Source organism: Lichenostomus cassidix, chromosome 6 (assembly GCF_008360975.1).
Source record: "Lichenostomus cassidix isolate B80296 chromosome 6, HeHo_3.0, whole genome shotgun sequence".
Taxonomy (NCBI): Eukaryota; Metazoa; Chordata; class Aves; order Passeriformes; family Meliphagidae; genus Lichenostomus; species Lichenostomus cassidix.
Window position 1 is genome coordinate 3,602,648 of NC_139487.1, and position 24,674 is coordinate 3,627,321.

General features: G+C 40.3%; 1 protein-coding gene across 1 annotated transcript in view; it reads left to right on the forward strand.

Moving 5' to 3' along the window:
• Window positions 1-22,226, forward strand: part of CPXM2 (carboxypeptidase X, M14 family member 2) — a 64,293-nt gene extending 42,067 nt beyond the window's left edge. The window contains exons 7-14 of the mRNA XM_085064634.1: window positions 3,783-3,871; window positions 6,574-6,697; window positions 7,615-7,811; window positions 8,625-8,804; window positions 9,932-10,229; window positions 14,118-14,257; window positions 14,734-14,833; window positions 19,420-22,226. Coding sequence (XP_084920760.1) covers window positions 3,783-3,871; window positions 6,574-6,697; window positions 7,615-7,811; window positions 8,625-8,804; window positions 9,932-10,229; window positions 14,118-14,257; window positions 14,734-14,833; window positions 19,420-19,676 — 1,385 coding nt within the window. The 3' untranslated portion in view covers window positions 19,677-22,226. The remainder of the gene's footprint in view (window positions 1-3,782; window positions 3,872-6,573; window positions 6,698-7,614; window positions 7,812-8,624; window positions 8,805-9,931; window positions 10,230-14,117; window positions 14,258-14,733; window positions 14,834-19,419) is intronic.
• Window positions 22,227-24,674: the final 2,448 nt, after the last annotated feature.

The following is a 24,674-nucleotide window of genomic DNA, read 5'->3' on the forward strand; positions in this document are numbered from 1 at the left end:
ACATAGATGGAGACTGACAAACACAATCTTTTGCAATTGCCTCAGAGGGATGGATGTACTTTCCTTGCCTTGCCTTTCTCAAACCTAAGGAAGGTCAAAAAAAAATTGCATATGATCAAAAGTACCCAGAGATTGGAGAGAGAAAATTAGTTGAGTTCTTCATGCATTTATTTATATTGTAGAGTATTCAAGGCAAGAGGCAATTATTTTAATGGCATAAATTTGTCATGAAATTTAATTTTTAATAGTTCTTATATAGAAAACTATCACTGGTACCATGATTATACCATTACTTTGAACCCAGGATAAAAAATGAGCTTGAACCACTCTGTAATGGAGCACTGGGTTTTGCAGTGGCTTTAGTTTTATTTTTATTGCTTCTCTCTTAGTGCCAGGCTACCTGGTCCTGTCTAGAATTGTGTTCATTTCTTGAGAAAAATGTGACTTTTTACAACTATCTTTCATCATAAACGGCAGTTCTAAATCCAGCAGACTAATTCTGAGAGTAAAAGGAGAAAGGAAAAAGTTTATAGTTGAAAAATATTATTTCATTGCTGATTTAATGTGTGATGTTAATGTTCGTGCGCAATGCTCATGGGGCTGCCATGAAATTGATCATGTGGAAAAAAAACTTAGAATCACCTGATGTGGCTGCCAGCGGATTTATTTCAAGATTACACATGTGCTGTCTGTGAGATGTTCAATTTAGTGAAGACAAGTCAAATTCACTTAAATTACATGGAAATTAAAAAAAAATCAGTCATTTGTGAAATAGCGCATTGGGGTTTCGAAGGCATTCTAAAGGATTTAGCCCAGAATGTTCTTTTAATTAAAAACTTCTCTGAATCACTTGGATTGACATCATTATGTCTTACATTTGGAGAAACACTTCTGAGTTTGCAAAACACCTTTAGTACAAAAACATCCAGCTCAGGGCAGGACTTCTGTAAGAATGAAGCAGAGGAGCAAATCATGTTGGGAATGGACACAAGTGTTACCTTTTAAATGTGAGAGTTTTGGTAATATTACTTTGTGAGTGTTAATTTCAAGGCATCACAAATTTCACTTCTCACCTTTTTGGTGCTGGTTGAATGAACACTGAACATTAAAAGAGGAAACAAAGAGCAGCAAGAAGGATGGAGAGAGACTTTGAGCAAGGGCATGGAGTGACAGGACAAGGGGAATGGATTCAAACAACAGGGAGTATGGTTAGATGGGATGTTGGGAAGGAATTGTTCCCTGTGAGGGTGGGCAAGCCCTGGCACAGGGTGCCCAGAGAAGCTGTGGTGCCCCTGGATCCCTGGCAGTGTCCAAGGCCAGGTTGGACACTGGGGCTTGGAGCAACCTGGGATGGTGGAAGGTGTCCCTGCCCAGGGCAGGGGGTGGCACTGGATGATCTTTAAGGTTCCTTCCAACCCAGGCCATTCTGTGACTCTATGAATCCATGATTTAACAGCTTTAATCACTTGTCCATCTTTACAAAGAATGGAAGGATGAAGGGAACAAGGTGCATCTAGCTGCAAACTTCATTAACCCTGCTGGTGATGCAAAGATAGATTAGTGGTAAAAAAAAATGAGTATATTCCCCTGAATAAATGTGATTTCCACAGTTCTGCAGGATCTTTTCTCCTTGGAAGAAAAAGGAATTTTTGAGGAATTTCAATAAATAAATGGGTATATTTCTATTATAACTCTTCTGTGATTTGAGTTTCTCAGTCTTTTATTCTGTGCTTTAGTAATGAAAATAATTTTTGCCAAAGTGGACCCATCCAGCTGTGCACAAGCCTTGTATGCCTTTCTACATTGTAGCTTTTAATGTTCTAATCTGTATTCCTGCTGCAGCAGAAATCCAGTGATCCAAGCAGGCTACAGCAGAGCCTGGCAAAAAAATGAGTGTTAATTCCCTAGGGAACTGTCAAATTGTGCTCTGTTGTTGAGGAAGGGCCAGAGATACAATCATTCTCACTGCACAATTTTTTAAAGTTTCCACCAACTCTACAGCATTCACAGTCATTCCCATGGTATTAGTGTTTGATGTATGGAAAAAGAGCCAGGCTTTGAAAGGAATGGGATTAAAGTATCAGGGAAAAAAATCGGTTGCTGTATATTTTGGCTTGTGCTGATAGAGAAAACCTTCAACCTCCTGGCAGTTTTATGATGTTTATTTTTATATTTTTATGGCGTGGGGATATTTTTTCAATTATGAAGATATTCATAAAATATCATTAAACACATTGTCTCTTTTGAGAAGAAGTGTTTGGGTTTTTTTTTTTATGATTTCCATTTCTTGTCCATCAATGTATTAATGAATAATTTCTCCAAATTAACATGGGTTTTGATGAGAGATGATGGGTTTTTGGACATTTTTCTGTCATATTTGTAGAGGAGTCTTCAAGTGACCTTCCAGTATCTCTGCTGTAGATTATGAAATGGAAGTGGAGGCAAGGATGGATATTGACTGTGAAGCTTAATGGAACTGGGATGTGGCATTTCATAAATAACTTAAATAGTGCAAAAGACGCAAGAAATTTTAGAGTTTTATGGGAATATTTGTAGGCTTTAATGTCAGAAATATGAAACTCAAAAATGTTTTTAAGTATTTTGCAGTGTTACGAGTTTTCCATCATTTCATTAAGGGTTTGTTGCTGTGGGATGATAACCACATATTCTTCCTACTTAAAATTGTTCTCATTTCCCTCCCCAAAAAAAGTCACAGCTGACAGGTGACACTGTTTAAAACCATTTTTTTCCTCTAGAGACAGTGTCCTTTGGTGTTGCAATCACACTGGATGATACTTAAGACCTTTTCATATTTCGCTTTCCCCCCAATAATTTTAAACCAACAAAGATGATTTTGCGTGAAGGGAAACAATTTTTCATGAGAGCCTGAAAGCCACTGGCTTGACAAACGATTACTCAAAATTCCAGACATCCCAGATGTGGCGAGTTAAGGAATGTGTCTGATGTTTTCCAAATAGACTTGTTTGTCTCTGAAAATAAATCATAATAGATAAGGCTAGGAGCACATCTATCTGGAACTTCAAAGCTGAACCATAACAGTCTTGGCCTCGGTTTTTTTTGGGTTTTTTTTGGTTTTTTTGTTTTTTTTTTCCCAGGTGAAGGGCCTGGAATGTCAAGGAGACAGAAGATTCTTTTCTAACCACATATTCTCCTTTGGTACTTCAAAATGCACTAACTATAAATAATACCCATAAATAAATGAATATGTTCATTTTCAAGTAACAAAGCCCTCTGACTTCCACAAGAATTCTTTTGGAAGATAATTAGGGATGTTTAATATGCACAGTTGTTCTTTTCCATGTTTTGCAAGCAGTGCATAGACTTGGAAAATACTCATCAGGAAAACTAAAATTCCTTGCAATAGTAAATTAATCAAGTAGACACAAAATATTTACTTGAGCTTTTTCCTCTAATTTGATTTTTCTTCCACTCTTTTATCTTGCATCTGACTCATCATTTCCCAATGATTTTTTCCCTCCTCTGCAGCCTTAGGCTGCCCTTCTGCTTTTCTGTTGAAGTTTAGTTTTTTTGTGCAGAGGAGCTTTCTGGAAATCTGATGCCTCCTTGATCTGTATGAAGTTATTTGTGCAGTGATTAGAATTATTTTAAATTATTTTCTCTGAGTTTTGCTTTTGAAAACCTGTTTTAAGCACATATAACAGTGGAATTCAGATTTCCACGTTCCTGACACGCATTGTGCCAAAGCACCTCTACATTTGAAATTCCTAAGGACGTGAAAACTCTTTTATTTCCTTCCTCAGACCCAAATAATTATTACCACAGAAGGAATGAAATGACAACCACAGACAATCTGGACTTTAAGCATCACAACTACAAGGAAATGAGGCAGGTAGGCAAAGAGGCTGCTGTGGGATGGAGGGTGGGTGAGTCCAGACTATTCAGCCCTATGGAATCTGAATTTCATCTCTTAAAAATATTATTAAATGGTGTCTGCAATATGCTTTAAACATATTTTCCCCCATTTCAATGGATTAAAAGCAGCAATCTCTTACAATCCCAAAGCCTTACTTTGTACAAAAACTGATGTTAAAGAGGTGACCCTACATGAGGGAGTATTTACATATAATGTGCCACTTTTTTCTTCCATGTGTATTTAAATGGTGAATGACACTGGTTTCTCCTTCCAGATTTGACTCTGATTTAGCCATCAGTTTGCTCATAAATTTCAGTGGGTTTGGATAATCACAATAAAATATAGAGTCCAATTCCACATCCACAGTTGTGAAAATCAGCAAAAACTCATCAAAAACCCTAGGAAAAAAAAATCCTGTTAAAATAATTTTAACTCTACCAGCCTTGTTAATCTCGTTCCTGTAAGTTCCAACAGCCAACCTTGTTCTTGGCTTTGTTATTGTTTTTAATCTTGTTTCATATCACCACAAACACAAGTGTGGGTTGTCCTGAAGAAATATTTCTGCCCGCTTTCTCTTCAAATATAAAGATAATATGTTTGGACTTGATGTGTGTGAATCACTGGCTGTATGCTGGATTTTCAGTGTATTTATACTGCATGAATCACCACTGGTTTTTACTGAGCAATTGTGTACTGAGTCACACATTTATTTTGGTAGAGATTTCATGGCCTATATTTCTTAGCACAAAGATTAGACGAGTAGGAACTCAATTGGCATAATTACTGTCAAGAACAATAAAATAAAATGCATTTATGTTGTCATTGCAGAGAGACAGGTTGGTCAGGTTAGAAATATCTTGGGGGAAAAAACCACAGCTTTAAAGCAGAATGTTTTTGCACTCTTCATACAAGTGGAAAATCTGTGGCTGTGGCTGAGAGGAGTGAATTGTGTTTGTGCTCTCCCAGTTTCTGCTTTCCTCTGTGTCAAAATAGTTAATTTGTTTAGAGCTCATTGGATTTTAATTGCTGGTAGGCAGAAGATTGTGGTTACGTTTCAACAAGTCTTACATTCCCAAAACTATTAAAACTTCAGTGCAAAATGGAATAATCACTACCAGAGTCAACTTCTTATTTAAAACAAGCAACCAATCTAACAACATCCACAAAAATAACAAAAAAACATCTCCAACCCACCAAAATATACATTATTGTCACTTTTCATAGCTACCCCACCACCAACCATCTCAGTAAAATGCTGTGCTTTGAAGTGATTTATTACAAATACTGAAGGAAGAGGAGATGCTGTTCCCTGGGCCATGTTTGGGAAGTATTACATTACATTGCAATAAGTCAAGTATTTATGAGAGGGAGGGATTTTCTCAGTATCAGGTTATTTTAATAGAACTCTCTGGTTAGGAAGATGAAATTTATAGCTCCTTCTTTTTTTTTTCTTGCACGAGAACATTCAATATTCTTCTCCCAGTCGATGGGAACACTCGCTGTGTCTTGTGTGCAGAGCTCAGGATTGTTTTACAGCCCAAAATATTGATATGTGTCCTTTTATAGGTATATTTCCATATATATTCACGTGGTGTAGGAAGCTGTTAAATGGTTTGATGTGGATGTTTGAGTACAACCTTGTCTTTGAGACAACAAACCCAGATCATAGCTGAAATATTGTGCCATTTTTGGGAAATGGGCATGAGAAGTTCAAATGTGAAATATGTTCATTTTCAGCACTGCATTCCCATAAACAATGAGCTCCATTGCATTTACATGTTACCAAAAGAAAGTTTGGTAACTTTCTTTGGTAGCACTAAAGGCTGCCACAGAGGCTCTAATTTAGGAAAAGTTCTTTGACTCAGAAAATAATCACATGTTTGCTATTAGAGAGATGGTAGGGAGTTTACTGAGGCCAACACAAACATTTCCACTGAATTTAATATATTTTGAACTTGGTTCTGGGCATTTTTCTCACTATTAATGAGCATTTCCATACTTCCAACCACTTTTTCTAAATCGATGTTCTTGGTATCCTGTGAGCACTGCAGTGCCAGGCACGTCAGGAAAGCTTCTGCTCCATGGAATTTTTGGAGGCAGAAGTTTCTCTGCTGGCTTTCAGAGACCACAGGCTCCTCTTCCCTATTTCTCAGCTTGTGGATGCAGGGATACCTCAGGCAGCTGAGTTTCGTTCAGTTTGAAGAAGGTGTGAGGAGAGAAATTGGTAAACACGGGTCTGATTGAGTAACATTATTTATAAAGCACAGTTTTAACCTTTAGGTAAAATAGAGCTTTTTTAATGCAGTATCTCTACTTGCTGGCAGAGTGAAAAAATAGTATTTCTATTGGAGAGAATGTGGCAAGCTGCAAAATAAATGCTTTGCAATGACACTCTGGGTCACCTCAAGTCCCTTACCTATAGTACATCACAGAGCGTGGCTATTTTAATTACTCTCCATTATTTTAATTACTCTCCATTGCATAATGTTTAAAAAACGTGATAGCAGAGCCATAAATTCATGAGCTAAACATAAAGCTTTTACAACTAAGAAATAATCAGAGAAGTAAATGAAGAGCTTGTGCCACATCCAATTTAGAATGAGCCAGCTCACAGTGGGTCTATTTTGATGCTGCATTGTCTAAATATGTGCCTTTCTCTGTTTTTTTTTTGTTGGCAGTTGATGAAAACTGTGAATAAAATGTGCCCAAATATCACAAGAATTTACAATATTGGAAAAAGCTACCAAGGACTGAAGCTGTATGCTGTCGAGATTTCTGACAACCCAGGAGAACACGAAGTTGGTTAGGATTTAATCTTAACTAAATCTGTTGAAGGGGTGTTGGGATTGGGCTTTTTCCCCCTCCTCTTTCTCTGTGTCTGCACTAATTATCACTGATGGAATTATATTTGTGGCAGCAAAGATTTCAAGTGTATGTGGGAGGAACCTCAGCACTGTATTTCTAAATTGGGAAGAGGAGGGAGAACGCAAATAGAAGACATTTTGAATGTGGGATCAACTCCTTTAATAATCATTCTTTAGAGTAATAAAATAAAAGTGAATTCTAGTGCTGGGGGATGGATTTTAGTTGTGGGGATTGATGAAGCTTGGGATAGAAATTTACCCTTTTTATGCAGGGTGAATGCATTGCAAGGACAGGTCAAACTTCCAAATCATCATTCACTGGTCAGGGCTGGGATACAATTTCCTACCAAGATAGAATCCTTTAGCATAGAAACTCATTCAGTTTTTGGTCCTTCTCACTATGGTAGTGCCTGGGACAGCTGTTGGAATAAAGGAATTTTGTGCTTTTCCATGTCCATGAATACTCTGTGTTTAAATTGGTTGCTAGGAAAATTGTCTTCTGTCCCAAGGAACAGCTAGCAATGTCTTTTTCATGTTATTATTAGACTGTCAGAACTGTTAAAATCTACCTCTAATATGCTGAAATTATGAGTGTAATTTAAAATATGTTTAATTTAAAATGGGTTTGGAGGCTTTACACAGTCTCTTTAGATATCACAGATACGTAAGCCTGTTCTAACATAGCAACAGAAAGCAATTTATTTCCCCAAAGTTACATTTTCACCTCTCATTTGTGCAGTTAAGACATTTCTCACCTTCCCTTAGGTGAAATGTTGCTGATTGACACCAATGGCATTTGACAGAGATTTAATTTGCTGCTCTGACCACATCTCTGCTCCATGTCTTTTTCCACAGGGGAGCCAGAATTCCACTACATTGCAGGAGCTCACGGGAATGAAGTGCTGGGCAGGGAGCTGATCCTGCTGCTGATGCAGTTCATGTGCCAGGAGTACCTGGCTGGGAATCCCCGCATTGTGCATCTCATCCAGGACACCAGGATCCACCTCCTGCCCTCGGTGAACCCTGACGGATATGACAAAGCGTACAAAGCGGTAATAGAACCATGAATTTACCAAGGAATTCTCTTTTTTCCAGTAGATGAATCAAAAATGCTCCTCTTGTTGTGATTTATTTCAAAGATTTTACATTTTACAAGTGATCAAAATTTGAAAATTGAAAGATTAAGCACATCAAAGTGAACACAAAGCGCTGAAACATCTTGGGGAAAAAGCTGAAAGAAACAGTACTGGATGTGATGCTGGCTAACAGGAAAAGGTACATGGAAAGAAGGGCGACAAAGACTGCCAGAACAAACCATCCTGAGGTGTGCACATGGATGGGAACACCATTATGGAAAATGAAAAATTCATACTCTCTGTTTCTCACGAGAAACCAAGCTCAGCACGTGAAAATTTGCATTCCTCTGCCTTTAAGGAGAGCACAGTGTGTTGGGCATCGTAATAATTCAGTCTGGATGAAGACAGACACCAGGAAAAATTGTAGGGGCTTGTCAAATGCACTGGAAAATCTTCCAGAGCAGTCTGCAGGAGACTGGAACAGAAAAGTCAGAGTCATACTTACGGGAGGGAACGTGTGCTGTCTCCATTGAAAAATATATTTTGGCAAACCTCAAGTAACTTTTCATGGGTTTTGCTTCACCTCGTTCGAGATTTCATACAAAATTAAAAAACAAAAAGCCAATTACTTATTTCAGTTAATTAAATAATTAATCTTCAATTTCTCTGTATTAAAATTACCTTTGGCACATTCCCAAACATTCTGCAAGGGCTCACAAGTTGTCCTATTCTGAATGAACATTAATCTTGATTTTCTTCCCTTTTCTTTCTTCTTTTTTTTAATCTAAGGGTTCAGAACTGGGAGGCTGGTCTTTAGGACGGTGGACTCAGGACGGCATTGACATCAACAATAACTTCCCTGATTTAAACTCTCTGCTCTGGGAGTCAGAAGATCAGAAGAAGAGTAAAAGAAAAGTTCCAAACCACCACATCCCCATCCCTGAGTGGTACCTGTCTGAAAATGCCACTGTGAGTAAAAAAGGCCAGGAGAGGAGACACAAGGTCTGGGATGTGCTGAGATTTACATTTCTCAACAAATGAAGCTTGGGAGTGAAGTTCCATACCTGATCTAAGCTTCCCATCAACACTTCCCTGGATGTCACTGCAAATAAAAATGCACCTCAAAAGGCCCATTCACCTCCAGGTTTTGGAGGCAGATCTTGAGGAAGGAACTGTTTCCTACAGGTTCTTCTTTTTCCTCAGCTATTTCAGGAACCTGGAGGAGTCAATACCCAACTTTTAGGTGGCAACAAATAGACAATGAGAAGCACTCCATGAGCTCAGCTGTGTGGATCAGGCTTCTCCCAAGTTTTGTGGTGTAGAGGAGCTCTTTGAAAACTCACAGATTTCTCCTGGGGTTTTCTTACTTGGTCTTATTTGAAATATCTTCTGATCTGAAATAACACAGCATCAGATCAGGCATATGCAAAACCAAAGCAGTGGCTTGTGCTGAAGTCGTTTATTGGATCGTAGTGCCAGAAATTTAACTTCTTTTTGCCTGACCTTTTAAATATGGCAACTATTAATAGCAGCTTCACATTGGCAATTTTTAGTGCTTTAGAATCACACAATCACAGATTAGTTACAGTTTAAAGAGGCCTCTGGAGATCATCCAGTCCTACCCGCTGCCAAGGCAGGGTCACCTGGAGCAGGTGACACAGGAACACAGCCAGGTGGGATTGGAATGTCTCCAGACTCCATGACCTCCCTGGGCAGCTGTTCCAGTGCTCTGCCACCCTCCAGAGAAAGTTCTTCCTCATGTTGAGGTGAAACTTCTTGGGTTTAAATTTATGGCCATTATTTCCATGTTTAAAATCCCTGATTTTGGAAACAAAAAGAGGGGGAGCAGTCCCATCTCTGTCAGCTCCTGCTCTTCACCTCACTGGACATAGATGTTCCCATTCCTTAAATTAGTGACACGAATGTTTTTAAGTTCTGAAGGGATGTCTGTGACCTCCCTTCTCCTTGCCCACATCCCTTCTGCAGGCTCCTCACGCTCAGGATCTCCCAGCAGGACTCCTGAGCCTGCTCTGCCTTTGAAACAGGATTATGGGATTTCCAGGCTGGATCAGAGCTGCCGTTTCTTTCCTTCCCAGGTGGCGGTGGAAACGCGGGCAATCATTGCCTGGATGGAAAAAATCCCCTTCGTGCTGGGTGGCAACTTGCAGGGGGGAGAGCTGGTGGTGGCATATCCCTACGACATGGTGAGATCCATGTGGAAAACCCAGGATTACACTCCCACGCCCGACGACCACGTCTTCCGCTGGCTGGCGTATTCCTACGCCTCCACGCACCGGCTGATGACGGATGCCAGGAGGAGAGCCTGCCACACCGAGGACTTCCAGAAGGAGGATGGCACTGTGAATGGAGCCTCCTGGCACACCGTGGCTGGAAGTAAGTGGTGGGAACTCCAATTAGTGGTGGAAACTCCAAATTAGCGTTACCTTGTTAATTAGGGTAAAGCCGTCGCTGCCTGCAGAGGTGGTGGTGGTGGTAAAATGTGTGTTCTAAGAGGAATATTTGCCCATTTCATCACGTGTCAGATGTCATTACTGTCATTAATACCTGGTGAGTGTTTCAGCCAACTTTTCCAAAAGTGCACATGCAGATCATTTGTTGATGCCTAGGATTTTAGCTTCTGTATTTTTCGTGTATCTGTAGTTTTAGTGTGCAGCTCTGGACTCCATGCAGAGTGCTAGAACTTCTGTTCCCAGCATATTTTAGACAAATCAATTCCTCTAAGTTGGAAATCCAAGGACTCTTTTCTGCCACAGGGCTCCAAAATATGTAAACAGCAGTGAATTGGGGGAGTGAATTGGAGTCATTGACATCATCACCTGAAAATGTAATTGGATGATTAAGGCTCAATATGTTAATGAACAGAACTTATAGACTATGAAAAACTCATGACTTGTCATCCATTTTCAGTGTAGCATCTCAAGTAGGCTCTGCCTGCCCTGAATGTACCTCAAAGGCCTTCAATAAATCTATCTGCTTTTTATTCTCCTAACTTTGTCTAGCCCCTGTTTTAGGTAAGCCTGTTCAGGCATCAGAGTTTTAAATACCCTGTGGAGTCACAACAGTTTGTCAGGAAGAAATCAACCCAGTCTAAACCCACCAGCAAGGGTGACCCTGTCAGCCTTTGCCACCTTTGACAAGGAGAAAACTGCTGACAGACATCACTGTCAGACCTGAAACTGTGGCTTCAAGGAGAGACTCCAGTGCCCTCAGATGAAGAAATCCTGATTTCAGCCTCCTGCTCCCTGAACTCAGCCACAGATCAGCTCCCACTCACATTCACTTGGATGATAACTTGCAATAACAAGCCATAAAAAGCTGCTTTTTGCCTGCTACCGTCCTATTTTTAACAGACCTGGACCTCCCTACACTTTGCATGGGCTCTACAGGCTTTCCTGCTGCCAGGATAAATCACAGGCTGGATCAATCTCAATACACCCCAGCCTGTCACCCTGTTAAGGAGCACGAAGGGGAAGCCATGGCCAGTGGTGCAGCCAAAACCTCTATTTCCAGGAAAGCCCCATTAGAAACCCATTTTTAACAGCATTAGGCACGTTTATCTCTCTGGGTGTGCACTTGGAGCAGGCTGGGGATCAGACACTCTGCTGATTCATCACAGTTCTGCCCAAAATCCTCGTGTTTTCATAAATGCATCAGTCTGACAACATATTCCCTGGAATTAGAAAGTGGGACAGGCATCTGCCACCTCTGGGCTGACACAGGAGCAGCAGTAATGGCAAACAGATGCAGGACAGGGGCTGTGCAGCCCAGGTTTTACTGGAACTGCCTCGAGTTTGGAACTTGCAGGTTCTTCCACTGCATAAACATTTCTGGGTTTTGGACATGGCTTTTATGGCTTTTACATTGGCCCATGTGAAGTTAGTGCTGGCCAGCCTTTAAAGGCTGCAGTCAAGAATTAGCTTTTCAAATATTTTTTCAGGAGGTTAAAAAGTGTTGGGTGAATTTGGGGGGAAACCTTGAACTCTTAGGTCTGACAGTAAATTCTTATGCATTTCTGAAAATTCTAAAGCATGCTCTGAGAGCTAACTTGACCACTTAATTATCTAATTTATGAGTTTAATTTTCCTAAGTGCTACTAGAAACATCATTAATGAATCGATCCAGAAAAGAGGACATTGCCCTTGTCACTAACAGATGTCACTCTGAGTTACATTAAGTAAAGACAAACAATATAGATGCTGAAAATTACACTGAATTTTTAGGACCAATTACATATTGGATTCGTTTTATTGCTTGATGGTATTTTAATTATTATTTATATCCTGCTCTGTTACATTATAGTAAGACCTCCAATAAGGTGTTTGCACTATCATTTGGTGTGGGTGGCATCTCCTCACTGCACCACACCCTAAAGCTGCCAATCTCCTCTCTCCTCATCCATTTTCTTCCTTGCAATGGTCCTGCACAGAAACTTCTTGCTGCTCACGCCATGGGAAAATTTATCTGGGATTTTTCTAATTTCTTTTCACTCCCTAGAGAAGCATGTGCGCCACAGATATTCCAACACCTCCTCCTGCCTTTAAAACCCAGCCATGTTATTTCCTGCACGTATTTTGGACTGCAGTGAATGCAAGTTCTTCAGCAATTTTACATATAAAGTTTCTACCCTGGGTGGACTGCACCAAGGCAAAAAAGAGATGGATTTAGTTTTATTTCCAGCATTTTTGAGGCTGGATTTGCATGTTCAGACACTAGGGGAAGAGTTGCTCTTGGCAACGTTAAGCCATTTTCTTAAATACATGTATTAAAACTGAGCAATTACTGTGTATGGCAAAACATTTCACAGCAGATTAATCAGGATGTGATGCAGTATGTGAGGGGAAAATAATTGTGGCTGCTTCTCAAGTGGAGGGGAAGCACGTTTGTGCAGAGTAGCATATGCCACTGGCTGATATTTAGGCTTTCCCCATCAACAAAAGTGAAAAGTTTAACATCTGTATTATATAATCCTCCTGCTCTGCTCCCAGCAGGCACTGAGGGCTCATTAAATACTTGACTACTGCTCCGTGGTAATTGGACAGGACCAGGGATTTTGTTTTAACTCTTCTCTGTCAGAACTTGGTGAATGCAGCTCCTGCTGATCTTTGCCATTTAAAACATAGCAATTGCTGATCATTAACAAACATCTCTTAAAGGAATTTCTCATTGGAAATGCAGGTGGAATAAGGAATGAAGCTCACAGAATTTCTTCCTCTAGTATTCATGTTCCTTATCTCATTAGCATTAATATGATAATATCTCATTATCTCATTGTCCAGAACTAATAAGCAGGGGAAATGGTGACAAAGAGGAGAGAAACCTGGAGAATGGCAATGTTTGAGCTCTGTATGTAAAGCCAGTCCTCCTTCATGCTCGGGACCTTTGCAAAGGTGGCAGTGATCTCTGTAATGCAGAATTAAACTGCAGCTCCTCAGAGATTGGAGGCACTGAGGTTCCTGGGGCTTGATTAGGACTTATTTCTAATTGAAATCCCTATTGCAGTGCAGCAGTACAGATCCCAGTGTTCTGCAACACTGTAACAGGGAGAAAAGAGACCCTTTCATTTCTTACAACTAGAAGGCACCATATATAACAGAAAATAATTATTACTACCTTGATTTTTTTGGCTTTTCTATTAGATGGATTACTCACAGGGTAAAACAGACTAAGGAACTATTTAACTAGCTGCTCAGATAAATCCCTTTTACATAACAATCCCTGTGAGCACATTGCTCTGTGTCCTGGCATTTAGTGTTGTATAAATTGGGTTAATAGCTTCACACCCATGCAACCAACACAGACAATTCCATTTCTACCCAGGGCACTCATAAGTGAGAGCTGCTCCACGGGAAAGTGCTCAGGATTAGGGATACTCAGTGCTTTCTTAAAAGCAAAGCACAAGTTCTTGCTGTAGAGAGAGACCTTTTTCTTGGTTGTGTCTCCATCTTCTCCATCAACAGAATCCCAGAATAGCTTGGATTGGGAGCCTAAAGCCCATTGAGTTCCACCTCCTGCTTGGAGCAACCTTTCCCTATCCCAGGTTTCTCCAATCCCCATCCATCCTGGTCTTGGACACTCTGGTGTTTTGCCACAGGACATGTGGCATTTCTAAAAACCTTTTGCCCTTCCGATTCTGCACACCAAACCAGCCGGAGGAATACCCAGTTTGCACTCATAGAACTTCATTAATTTGCATGAAAACTCAGATCTGACTGATAGATCGAAGAGGATATGAAATGGTTTCCCTTTTTCCCCTATTGCCAGGCATAAATGACTTCAGCTACCTGCACACCAACTGCTTTGAGCTCTCCATCTACGTTGGCTGTGACAAATATCCCCACGAGAGTGAGCTGCCCGAAGAGTGGGAGAACAACCGCGAGTCCCTGATTGTTTTCATGGAGCAGGTATTCCCCAGAAGTGTAGCTCCTTTCAGACTGAGAGATTTCAGTTTTGTACTGTTTTTCTTCCGTGGCTAATTACATGGTTATTGGTATTTTTGATAGAGGTATCCCTTCAGCCAGGTTGGTTTTACTCAGAAGAATAAAATAATGAAGCTTCTGAAAATTTGAGTAAGTGCTGAGCTTGCTAGAAAAGGCTGCTAGAAAAAGAAAATTTTGTGTCTGTTGCTTTATCTGTTCTTTTTACCTATATCTTGAATTTGACGCCTCGAGAATCCTAACAAAATTCATAAACCGATTCACAGGTTAATGCCTGAAGGGTTGATGCAGGTTTAATAATGATATTTCACAACTTTGTGAGCCTTAAAGTAGGAATATAAAAATATAATTCACTTGCAGAATTAATGATTCATTGGAAGTTTGTGGTAACACTACTGTTCACTGCTGTGCAATATTTACTTGCTTTTTTATTCTCCTCACAGGTCCATCGTGGCATCAAAGGCATTGTGAAAGATGTGCATGGGAAGGGAATCCCAAATGCTGTTATCTCAGTAGAAGGTGTTAACCATGACATTCGCACAGGTAAAAAAAAAAAAAAAGCAATAAAAGTAAAAATCATCAGTGCAAAAGAACAGATTGATGGTTTAAAACCAAATCCACTAAATCATGATCCTAAGTACCACATCCACATATCTTTTGAACACTCATTTTATGTATTTTTATGTCTTTCCTGGTGTTCTGGGTCCTTCAACTGCTGCCAGTTCCATGTGCTTTGCCACTGAGGCACAGAGTGGCAGATTTGGACACATAAACTGATTTCATGGAATATCACAGAGCTTTGGGACTTCCAAATCTTTAAAGTTTTCCAAAGGAGGTGATCTGAGCCAACAATGAATCTGAGAATATCTAACTTAGTTTATGATTAATTTCAGTGCTTCTGTGTCTCCGTTGTAAAAGAAAGCATTGAATGACAGATATTTAATTAGGCAATAATGATTCTGCCTTAAATATTTCAAAATGGGACCACTGGGAAATGACAGTGGGAATTAAAGTAATCAGCTGCTTTTTCTTGCCTTGGAAGCCTTGGCAGTGCTGAAAGTCTGCCATAAAGTGTGGGCTGTATTACTCTGTTAACAGAATTAATGCATTGCTCTGGTTGAGGCTGAGTTAATGCAATATGGGATTAATCTCCAGCTCTCTGTAGCCTGGATTGTCATGGGAAAGAAAAATAAAGTGCAATAAATGTGCAAGATCCCAAAATCCACCTTGTAGCACTCGGGGAATCTTGTAGCTATTTACATCTTGACTCATTGCTGAGCCTCTATGGCTCAAGGCCGTCTGCACTTGTTAGTGAAAATAAAAGTACTTATTTCATTCCCTTTAATTTTTCTTTTTAATGAGATGTTTAAGCTCACACTCTGGAATCACTGTGGAGATGGGAACATAAAAGTTCTATCTTGTTTCATATTATCCAGATAACAATACATGTCTCATTAGCCCCTGAAACCAGAGGATTTATGCTGGAGCCAAAAAGCTAAAATGACATGTATAACTCCGGAGCAAGAAAGGCAAATTGTCAGCAGTCTTCTTTCATTTATACCTTTTAAAATGAAAAATGCAGCCATTTAAACCTCTGAGTTGCCTTGATGTAAAAATAGGCCAAGCAGGAGAAGAATTATGGCCACTATCTCTATTCACAGAAGTTTTGTTTCAGCTGGGCTGAGCTCTGCTCTTTCCCTGCCACATCAACGTGGTCAGCTGCCCTGTAGGGCCAGACAGAAGTTGGCTGTAAAAGCCCTCTAACAACATTTAAAGCTTTGAGAAAATTTCTAATAACATTTAAAGTTTTGGGAAAATTTCTTTGTTTCTTCCTGTGAAAGAAGGAATGACAGTGCATGGAGAGCACATTGGTGTTGCTTCCTCCTGGCCACACAAAATCCCTTCTGGAATGAGAGGAATCTGACATTCAGCTAACGCTTATAATGGGCTAATTGAAGGCATTGATTCCAAGAGCAAGGGCTTTGTGGGGAATGATTCCATTTTCTCTGGATGCAGATGGAACTATTGATTAAGTCTGAGTGATTACATGTTGTTACAGGCAGATATGGACTGAACTCTATGAGAAAACCTTTGGAAAAGAGTTTAGTTGGGTGAACAAAGGCACCTTTCCCCCTCCTTGGTGCAGAGGCAGTTTTGGGGTTGCTTCCTGTAATTGCACATTTGGGAGATGTCATAATATTTATTGATGGAGAATTGTGCATAGAGTTCTAAGACAGACACTTCTGTGTGGTTTTTGAACCAAAGCATAATTAATTTAATTTCACACCATGTCCAGAGAAATTTTTACGAATATTTTGGCAAGTTTACTCTGACTGCACTATACCTTATGTACCAAGCTCCAAGGATTCTGAAGTAGCATTTAGTAACATTTAATATATTAAATATGTTTAATATGTTAAATATATTTCGATATTAAATATATTTCTATATTAAATATACTTAACACTTATTTAATTAGCCAAAGCTAGGCATAATTCTGGTATTACAATTCTCCAGCCTCATTTCTGGCTGCCTGGTCTGTGCAGAAAAGTTAAATTTAAGTTGTTATATTCACTGGGTGTGCAGCACTATCCAGCTTTCCTGGAGATTCTTTTGTAAGTAAAAGAGCATTAGATAGATTTTTATAATGTATTTAAATAGGTGCAATTTGGTACATTTAAGTGTAAAAACTGCTTTTGCAATTTTACAATTACTTAATTGTAACTAAGGTCTGTCCTATCAGGCTCAAAGGATATTTCTCTTAATTGTAGAATTTATGGGGTACTCTGGCATACTAAATTCCTAGCAATACTATCTTTGTCCTTTAATGCATTGTTATTTCATCTAAGCAGACATGGCAATCCTTTCCCAGGCCCAGTGGGTGGGTTTGGATGTAGTTTGTCTCCAGCCTGCTCCCACTGGAACCTATTATTTCAGCAACCTTATTATTTACTAAATTTATCTGTGTTTTTAATTGTGTTTATTTTCGCCATCTGTTCTGAAAATTTTTTTACCTACTGGATTTAATCTGATTTTCAAAAAAAAACCCCAACCTTTTAGCCTGGTATTAAATTCTGGGCACTGACAGCTGACAGAAATTCTGCTGTCTGCTTCCTTGTAAATGGGAAGGAGGGAAAGAGCATCCTGCTGAAGGCTTAATATCCAGCTTTGTAATAAATTCCCAGTGGGGTGTGAATGTGTAGGTTTATTTCTGGCCCTGTGTGGGGTTGTGATGAACTGAGTGTTAAATGTGTCAGAAAAATGTGGGTCAGGTTTGCAGTCCTGGGGCTAAAGCCAGGCTGGGAGCAGGGATGGAATCCCACATGGGGTGATCAGAGCCCTCTGCCTGCCCTGGGGTGTTTACAGCTCAAAATAAGCCCTTGGGGATAAATATAAGGAATTTGGGCAGGTTTATGGTTTATCCTTTTGTTCAGGTTCCAGCAGACCCAGTGGTGAGGTAGAACTGAATAAAGAGACTCTCTTAGAGCCTTTCCTAAAAATGCCCAAGTCCTGAGAAACAGAAAATTTGGACATTATTATCACTCTGAATGTGCTCCAAGCGGCTGAAAGAAAAACCAGAGCAAGTTGGGATGTAAGAAGGAACCTGATCAGGTGCAATTTTGGCACACTCAGGACTGCAGTATCAGAGTATAGTCAATATTGCTGTTTGTTAACACTTGCTACTTGCAAACACATTTTTTGTCTTAACAAACCCTAAATTAAAATTCTGTTTCTTTAAGCAGAGGCTGACCAGTCTGATCCCTTCCCAAATATAACATTTTTATGCAAATCATCTTCAGTTTTTGCTACATTCTGCATTGCCAGTGAGCCAAGGCTGGTGTTAGTAAGGCTGTCAGGTCTCATCAGTGCTAAAAAACCCCAACCCCTCCTCATGCAGGAGATGTTCCATTTCTATTTATACATGGGATTGCATATTTGAACATGTACTTTCATTCACAGTGAGTTTTTCCAGGACAGAGTGCAAAACTAATTTTAGGTAATAGTTTTTCCCCTTTTTCAGCTCACAGCTAAGAATATTCGGTTGTTAAAATCATCTTTAAAAGAAGCCTAAAACCATCCTGCTGCACATATGGGTACATAAAATGGGTATTTCTGAGATCATTCGTGGGGAAAAAGAAGAAACCAAAAAATCCTGATTCAATGAGGTGTTAAAATATATTTTTATAAGTAGTTTAGTTGATTACAGGAGCTCGGTTTGTGTATTTACAGGTTACCAGGTGCTTAAATACCCTGGTGAATTATAATCTGTAGGAAAACCAGTGTAATAAACCCCAATGTAAGACTTTATAGAAGGGGATATTTACTTACATCTAAAAGTGAGTTGATATTATGTATTCACACACTTTGCCTAATGAATAGCACCAAAATCTGTGTGTCCTGGCAGTCTGGTCAGGGTTGTGAGATGTGGATACACCACTGGAGCTCCTCTGGATCCCTCAGTTAGGATTAGTTTGGGAAAGGTCTTTTATACCCCATGGGAATCACCGACCTTTGCCTCAAGCCTTTCCAGCCACCCAAAATCTCAAGCCGGATCGGAGCTTTTTTCCATCACTTGGAAAATATGATTGAGATGTGATTTCCTTGAGGGCTGGCAGGAGGAAGAGGGGTGTTTGTGATGAGGAGCTGCCCCTTGGACACCCTCCTGGGGTGAGGATTTAGGGTCCTGCCTGTGGTGTCATCCCACCTATGGACAAGGACTTCTCCTGGGGATGGTGCAGGTCTGGGAGTTGGGCTTGGTGTTCCCCATAGGTCCTTTCCAACTCAGCTTATTCTGTGATTCTGTGTCCTTATTTAATGGGCTCGAGTTGCACCAGGGGAGGTTTAGATTTGATGTTAGGATAAATTTCTTCACGGAAAGGGTTTTCAAGAACTAGAGCAGGCTGCCCAGGGCAGTGGTGGAGTCCCCATCCCTGGAAATGTTCAAAAAGCAATGGGTATGTCACGTGAGGACATGGTTTAGTGGTGAACACAGAGATTGTGCTGCTTGGTGGTCACACTCGACAATCTTAGGGATCTTTCCCAACCTCAGCTATTCTGTGACCTTCTAAACAACACTTCCCTCAAGGAGGAAGAACCAATCCTCCTGACAACCCTGTTCTTCCCCCCAGGAGCTGACGGCGACTACTGGCGCCTCCTCAACCCGGGCGACTACGTGGTGAGCGCCAAGGCCGAGGGCTACACCGCTGCCACCAAGACCTGCGAGGTGGGCTACGACATGGGGGCCACCCAGTGCGACTTCACCATCTCCAAGACCAACCTGGCTCGGATCAAGGAGATCATGAGGAAGTTTGGGAAGCAGCCCATCAGCCTGGCGGCGCGCCGGCTGCGGCACCGAGCGCGGCAGTGGCAGCAGCAGCGGCGATAGAGCTCAGCGCCAGCTCTGCTTCTCCCAGCCTGGCTGTAGTCGTAGTGAGAGTTACGTAGCCCATCTCTTCATGCCTTTTTCTCTGCACGAGGCCTTTCTGTTAGTGGAGCTGGATGGATGGACGGTTCTCATTTTGGTGGGGAAAAGAAAAAAAACAGAAATGAAGTTCAACTCGAAGCGAAAGGAGCCCCGGGTTGAGGGGAGAGACAGGGAGGATGGAGGAAGGTGTTTTGAGTTGGCCTGGAATTAAATGTTCTGCTTCTTGGGTTGTTTAATCCTTTGTAAATCTATTTACTTTAGAATTTGAAAAGAAAGGATAAAAAACAACAGCTAAAAAGAGATGCTTATAAAGAAGAAGCGTTCTGAATGAAAAATGGAAAAATGTTGTATCTAAAGTATAAAATTGGTATATTTTTGCAACTCTAAAAGGTTTTGACACTCTTTATATTTTATTCTCATATGGGAGGAAAAGCTGAGAGGGGAGAGCTTCTGTTTAATATGATTAAAACTTGTGTCAAGATTTCACTGCCTCTTTCCCTGAAAGTTCCTCTTTTGCCAAGCACTATATTTCAGGGAATGTGAATAACCCACTTTTGCTTTCCTGCTTGGGTTGTTTAGATTTAAGGATGCTTTGTGCTTCCAGAGTTTAATGCCAGGAGTGTTTTTCCCTCTGGCTTTTTAAGGCTGCATTTTTACTCCATGAACTAAACCTGACAAAAAGGTTGTGGGATCAGAACCACTCTAGCTCTGTGGCAGTTCTTCCCTAACATGGGAGAAGGACTTGAAAAAAGCTTTTCAGTTGTATCACTTGGATGAGAGGAGAGGCTTAGTCACTGAGAGGTACTTAATTCACAAATCCACCAATTCCATCTTTTTTCTTGATTTTTTGGCCCGACTTGAAGTGCCTTTTGTGCTCTTGCACATCTCATGCCACTGTCTGCTGGGACATGTAAGGGGTTCTGGGTTCCTCTGCATGGCCTGCTCATCTTGCTGCTGCTTTTCTGGCCTTATGCCTCTTAGGGAGCAGGATTTGTGCTTTACTGTTGGCTTTTGAGTAACAAAATTGTACAGCAAGACAGGATGGAAGTTCAGGGAAGATGCAGACCACATCTAGGAAAGAATTAACTAACGTTGGACAAAGTGTCAGCTGATGAAAAAAACAACTTTGCTCCATTAGCTTCAATGCTATGACCTGAATTATATAAAAAAACAGGGTCAGCTGCATGATTTTAGCCAGTTTGTGGCTAAATAAACATCTCTTAACATGCTTGGTAGAAAGACTGCAGCATACTCTTCCAAATACAATTCTGTTTTAAATATTTTGATTGCTATTTACAGTTTTTGCCAATTTGATATGACTCTTGGAAAAGACATTCAGCAGAATATCATTGAAACTGAGGGAAAAAATAAAGCATCAGTAGAAAAGTTACTGTAAAAATGCCTTGAGCCATTTGTATTAATTACCTTCTTTATTGTCAAGGAATGTGGGAAACACATAAAAGGCAAAAGACTGCAGAATGAAAAACACAATCATGAGCTCTTGCACAGTAAATAATCATATTCATTAATTTCTTAGACAATTCCAGCCCATCCTTGTTCTGCAGATACCATCAAACAACAGGAATATATTTGGCAGCAAGGGCTCCAAGAAAACAGAAGAGTGCATATTTAATTCCCTGTGACTGAAATTATGGAACATCTCCAAGTCAGTATCACTTCAATTAAGTAATAGAAGTAAACAACTCATCCAGTCATTCCATCACATGGAATTATATTTTACTTATTTCACCCTATTTGCTGCCCTTATAGCATTCTGTATGCCATGTATTTTTGTATAGCAAATATGACTGCAGTTTGTCAAGAAGAGATATCTTTTCTTGAGAGGTGAGAAGGGATTAATGATGTCTTTGTGCAGGTAGAAATATGAAATCATTTTGGAATATGGAGTAATGACAGCAGACAAGAAGTTTGCAGTTAAATTTGACTTGTTCATTGGCATAATAGATTTTTTTCTGCCACCGTGATAGGTCAAGACCCCACAGGATTTTTTTAGTTATGAAGTTTTTTGGCTTGATTCTCTTTGGAGTCCCACAAGGGCTACCCAGTCGTCTTACTGGGGGTGGTTGGAATGCACAGGCAAAGGTGGAAAAAACCAGACAAATTTAAATCAGATTAAAGGTGGAAACCACTGTTTTAATCCCGGCATGTCAGTTCTTTCTACCTTGAGATTATGATGTGAGCGTTTAACTTCACAAACCTCGAGCTTCCTGTGCTTTGTTCTCAGAAGTGAGGTTCACTCAACGAGAAATTATCTTTCATTTGATAACAAGAAGTGGATTTGATGGGGAGTTCTTGGACATCTGTTGGCTCAGACGGGATGGACTGGGATTGCTGAAGGCCTCAGGTGCTGGGGACAGTGGCTTTGGTGTTCTTTCCTGGCTGTCACTGGTGCTTGCACGTGTTTGGGCACAGCAGAACTGGGACTAATGCAGGTGACCTTACTCCATTTTAGTCCAGGCATTCCTAAATAAATGGCCTAATAGCTGCCAAGTGGACTTGTCTGTGCAGTTATTTTCTGATTGTCCAGCACTGGGGAACGCTCAGGCTCCAAGGAATTTTGTCAGGAATTTCAGATGTGTGAATATCTTGTGCTGAGAGGTTTCTGCCTGCCCTGGATGTAATAATACCAAACTGATGTGTGCCCTATTTATTGCTGTAGTTATGCACTTGGGAGTTAAAATGTTCCTTTCCTTTGAAATACACAGAAGCATTATTTACCCTTCAGACAGATCCAAACCACAAACCAGTAAATCTGGATACCAATGTTTTCTATTTATCTGCCTTTTCCACCTCTTTAGAACAGGTAATTTTTTCTAAAGTCTGTGCTTTTACTCTCTTTTCCTTTTAGTGTTGTAGGAAAACAGACAACCCTGCAGAAATGCCAAGAAATAAAACTTGAGGGTGGATAAAGCCCTTTTGTAATTACAGATCAATTTGAACAGTTTATAACAATTCTCTTCTGTGAGAACTTTGCTAAATCTCGATCATCCCTGATATGAAAGAGAAAAATACAATCCCTTCCAAGCAATAAGAAATTCAGCTGCACAGCCTCACCCCCACAGGAAAGGTTAAACAAATGAAAGGTTAAAACAGGAGATGTTCCACTCTGCTTGATAATGCCAACCATCAGTCATCTGCTCCCCTGCAGAGCCCTGACAATCACCAAACACAGAGGGAGCTGCCTGCCTTCTCCCTAACTATCCCTGTCATGTTATCCAGATATTTATTTTTATGGGTTTAATTATCATCTGGGTTTTTCTCCTCCATCCTGATAACTACAAATACAGTAAAATCTCAAAACCAGCTCTCAATACCTGCAAATCCCAAACTGGTTTGGGTTGGAAGGACCTTAAATCTCATCTAGTGCCACCTCCTGCCATAGCAGGGACACCTTCCACTGTCCCAGGCTGCTCCAAGCCCTGTCCAGCCTGGCCTTGGACACTTCCAGGGATGGGTGAAGCAGGTTGGCAATCCACAGAAATTATATCTGTTTACACACGTTGGTATAAATGTGGTGTAATTTGGTAATCTCGAATCCAAATTGATCTGCTGATACCAGAAGGGTTTCAGAAATATCTGAGCGTGTCTTTTATCAGGAGGTTGAGCTCTGTGTGGGGAAAACACTGATGAAAATGAATGTGAATGAAGTCATTGTCTATGCTGGGGAAGATGTACATATTTTCATTGGATATTTTAAGCCTGTCACATATTTTCAGCTTCTGTCACCATCTACTTTCCCTTCTTTTATCCACGTGCAATTGTGGGTTTTTTCTTCCAAGTTCAGCTCATTATTTTCATGGAATTTAGGACAGCTCCCCAAAGGGTGGATTTCAGCAGTGAGTGACAGCCATCCAGCCAGATCTACTTGTCTCTTTTATCTCACTCTGGCAGGTGGTTGACCTTTATGAGGAGCACCAAAACAGAGATGAGTTAACTTGAAACAGAATAAAAGTGGCTTCACAGCAATGCTTTTCACTAGTTAACCTTTAAAAACTGGCACGTGGTACATTTGCTATGGATCTGAAAACATCCAAGTTTGGAGCTTTTTTACCTTTTCCAAGTTTATATCATCTCTATACACTAAAGTGCTTACTGGTCTTTAATTTCTTTTTTGAAGGTTGTTAAACTTCAGATGGTATTTTTGTATTTCACTGTAACGTTCTATGATTTTTTAGCAGAAAAATTTACATTCAATGAAGCCATCAGAGTGAATGCCATCTTGTGCCTGGAACAGTGAGTCACTAAAGAACCATTCTCTGCCATTCTTCCCTTGATAAAAATCACCATTTTGCAGCATCCATAATCACTTTGTGGCTAGGTGAGCCTTACAAACCCTCCAAGATCACACAGATTTGCAGGACAATTTATTGATCACTTTTGTGGCTTTTCTGTCCCCTTAACCTGACAAGAGACTCACTTTGATTTTGGTGGAAATTACAGTTTCCATTAAGATTTTAAACATTGCTCACATGCTCATGACCTGCTCCTTGCTCATTAGGCAGATAAAGGATATTTTTATATATTTCATCAATTTCAGAGGGGCTGTATTGATTCAACAATTTATGGTGTAACATTTCATTTTAATCTGGAAATGAATGTTTTCATCAGTAAAAAAATGACAAGAACAGGATTTTGGAAAGCTTGGAAGAAAACTTCAGGCAGTGAACACAAAGGAACTTTACAGATGCGTGATTTTGATATTTAATCTGCCTTTTCAGGTAAATTTCCAGCTTTGTTCACCCCCTGGGGTGTCATTAATCTGCCTTTCCAGGTAAATTCACAGCCTTTTTTCACCCCCTGGGTTGTCACACTCAGACATGTTCAATCCACCTTCCCCTCCCTGGTGTTTGGTGATTTCCACAGGCTGGGTTAACCAACATCCCACAGTTTTCTGCTCTTTCCTAAACTGATCTTCAGATCAGTAACTTTTCCAGCACT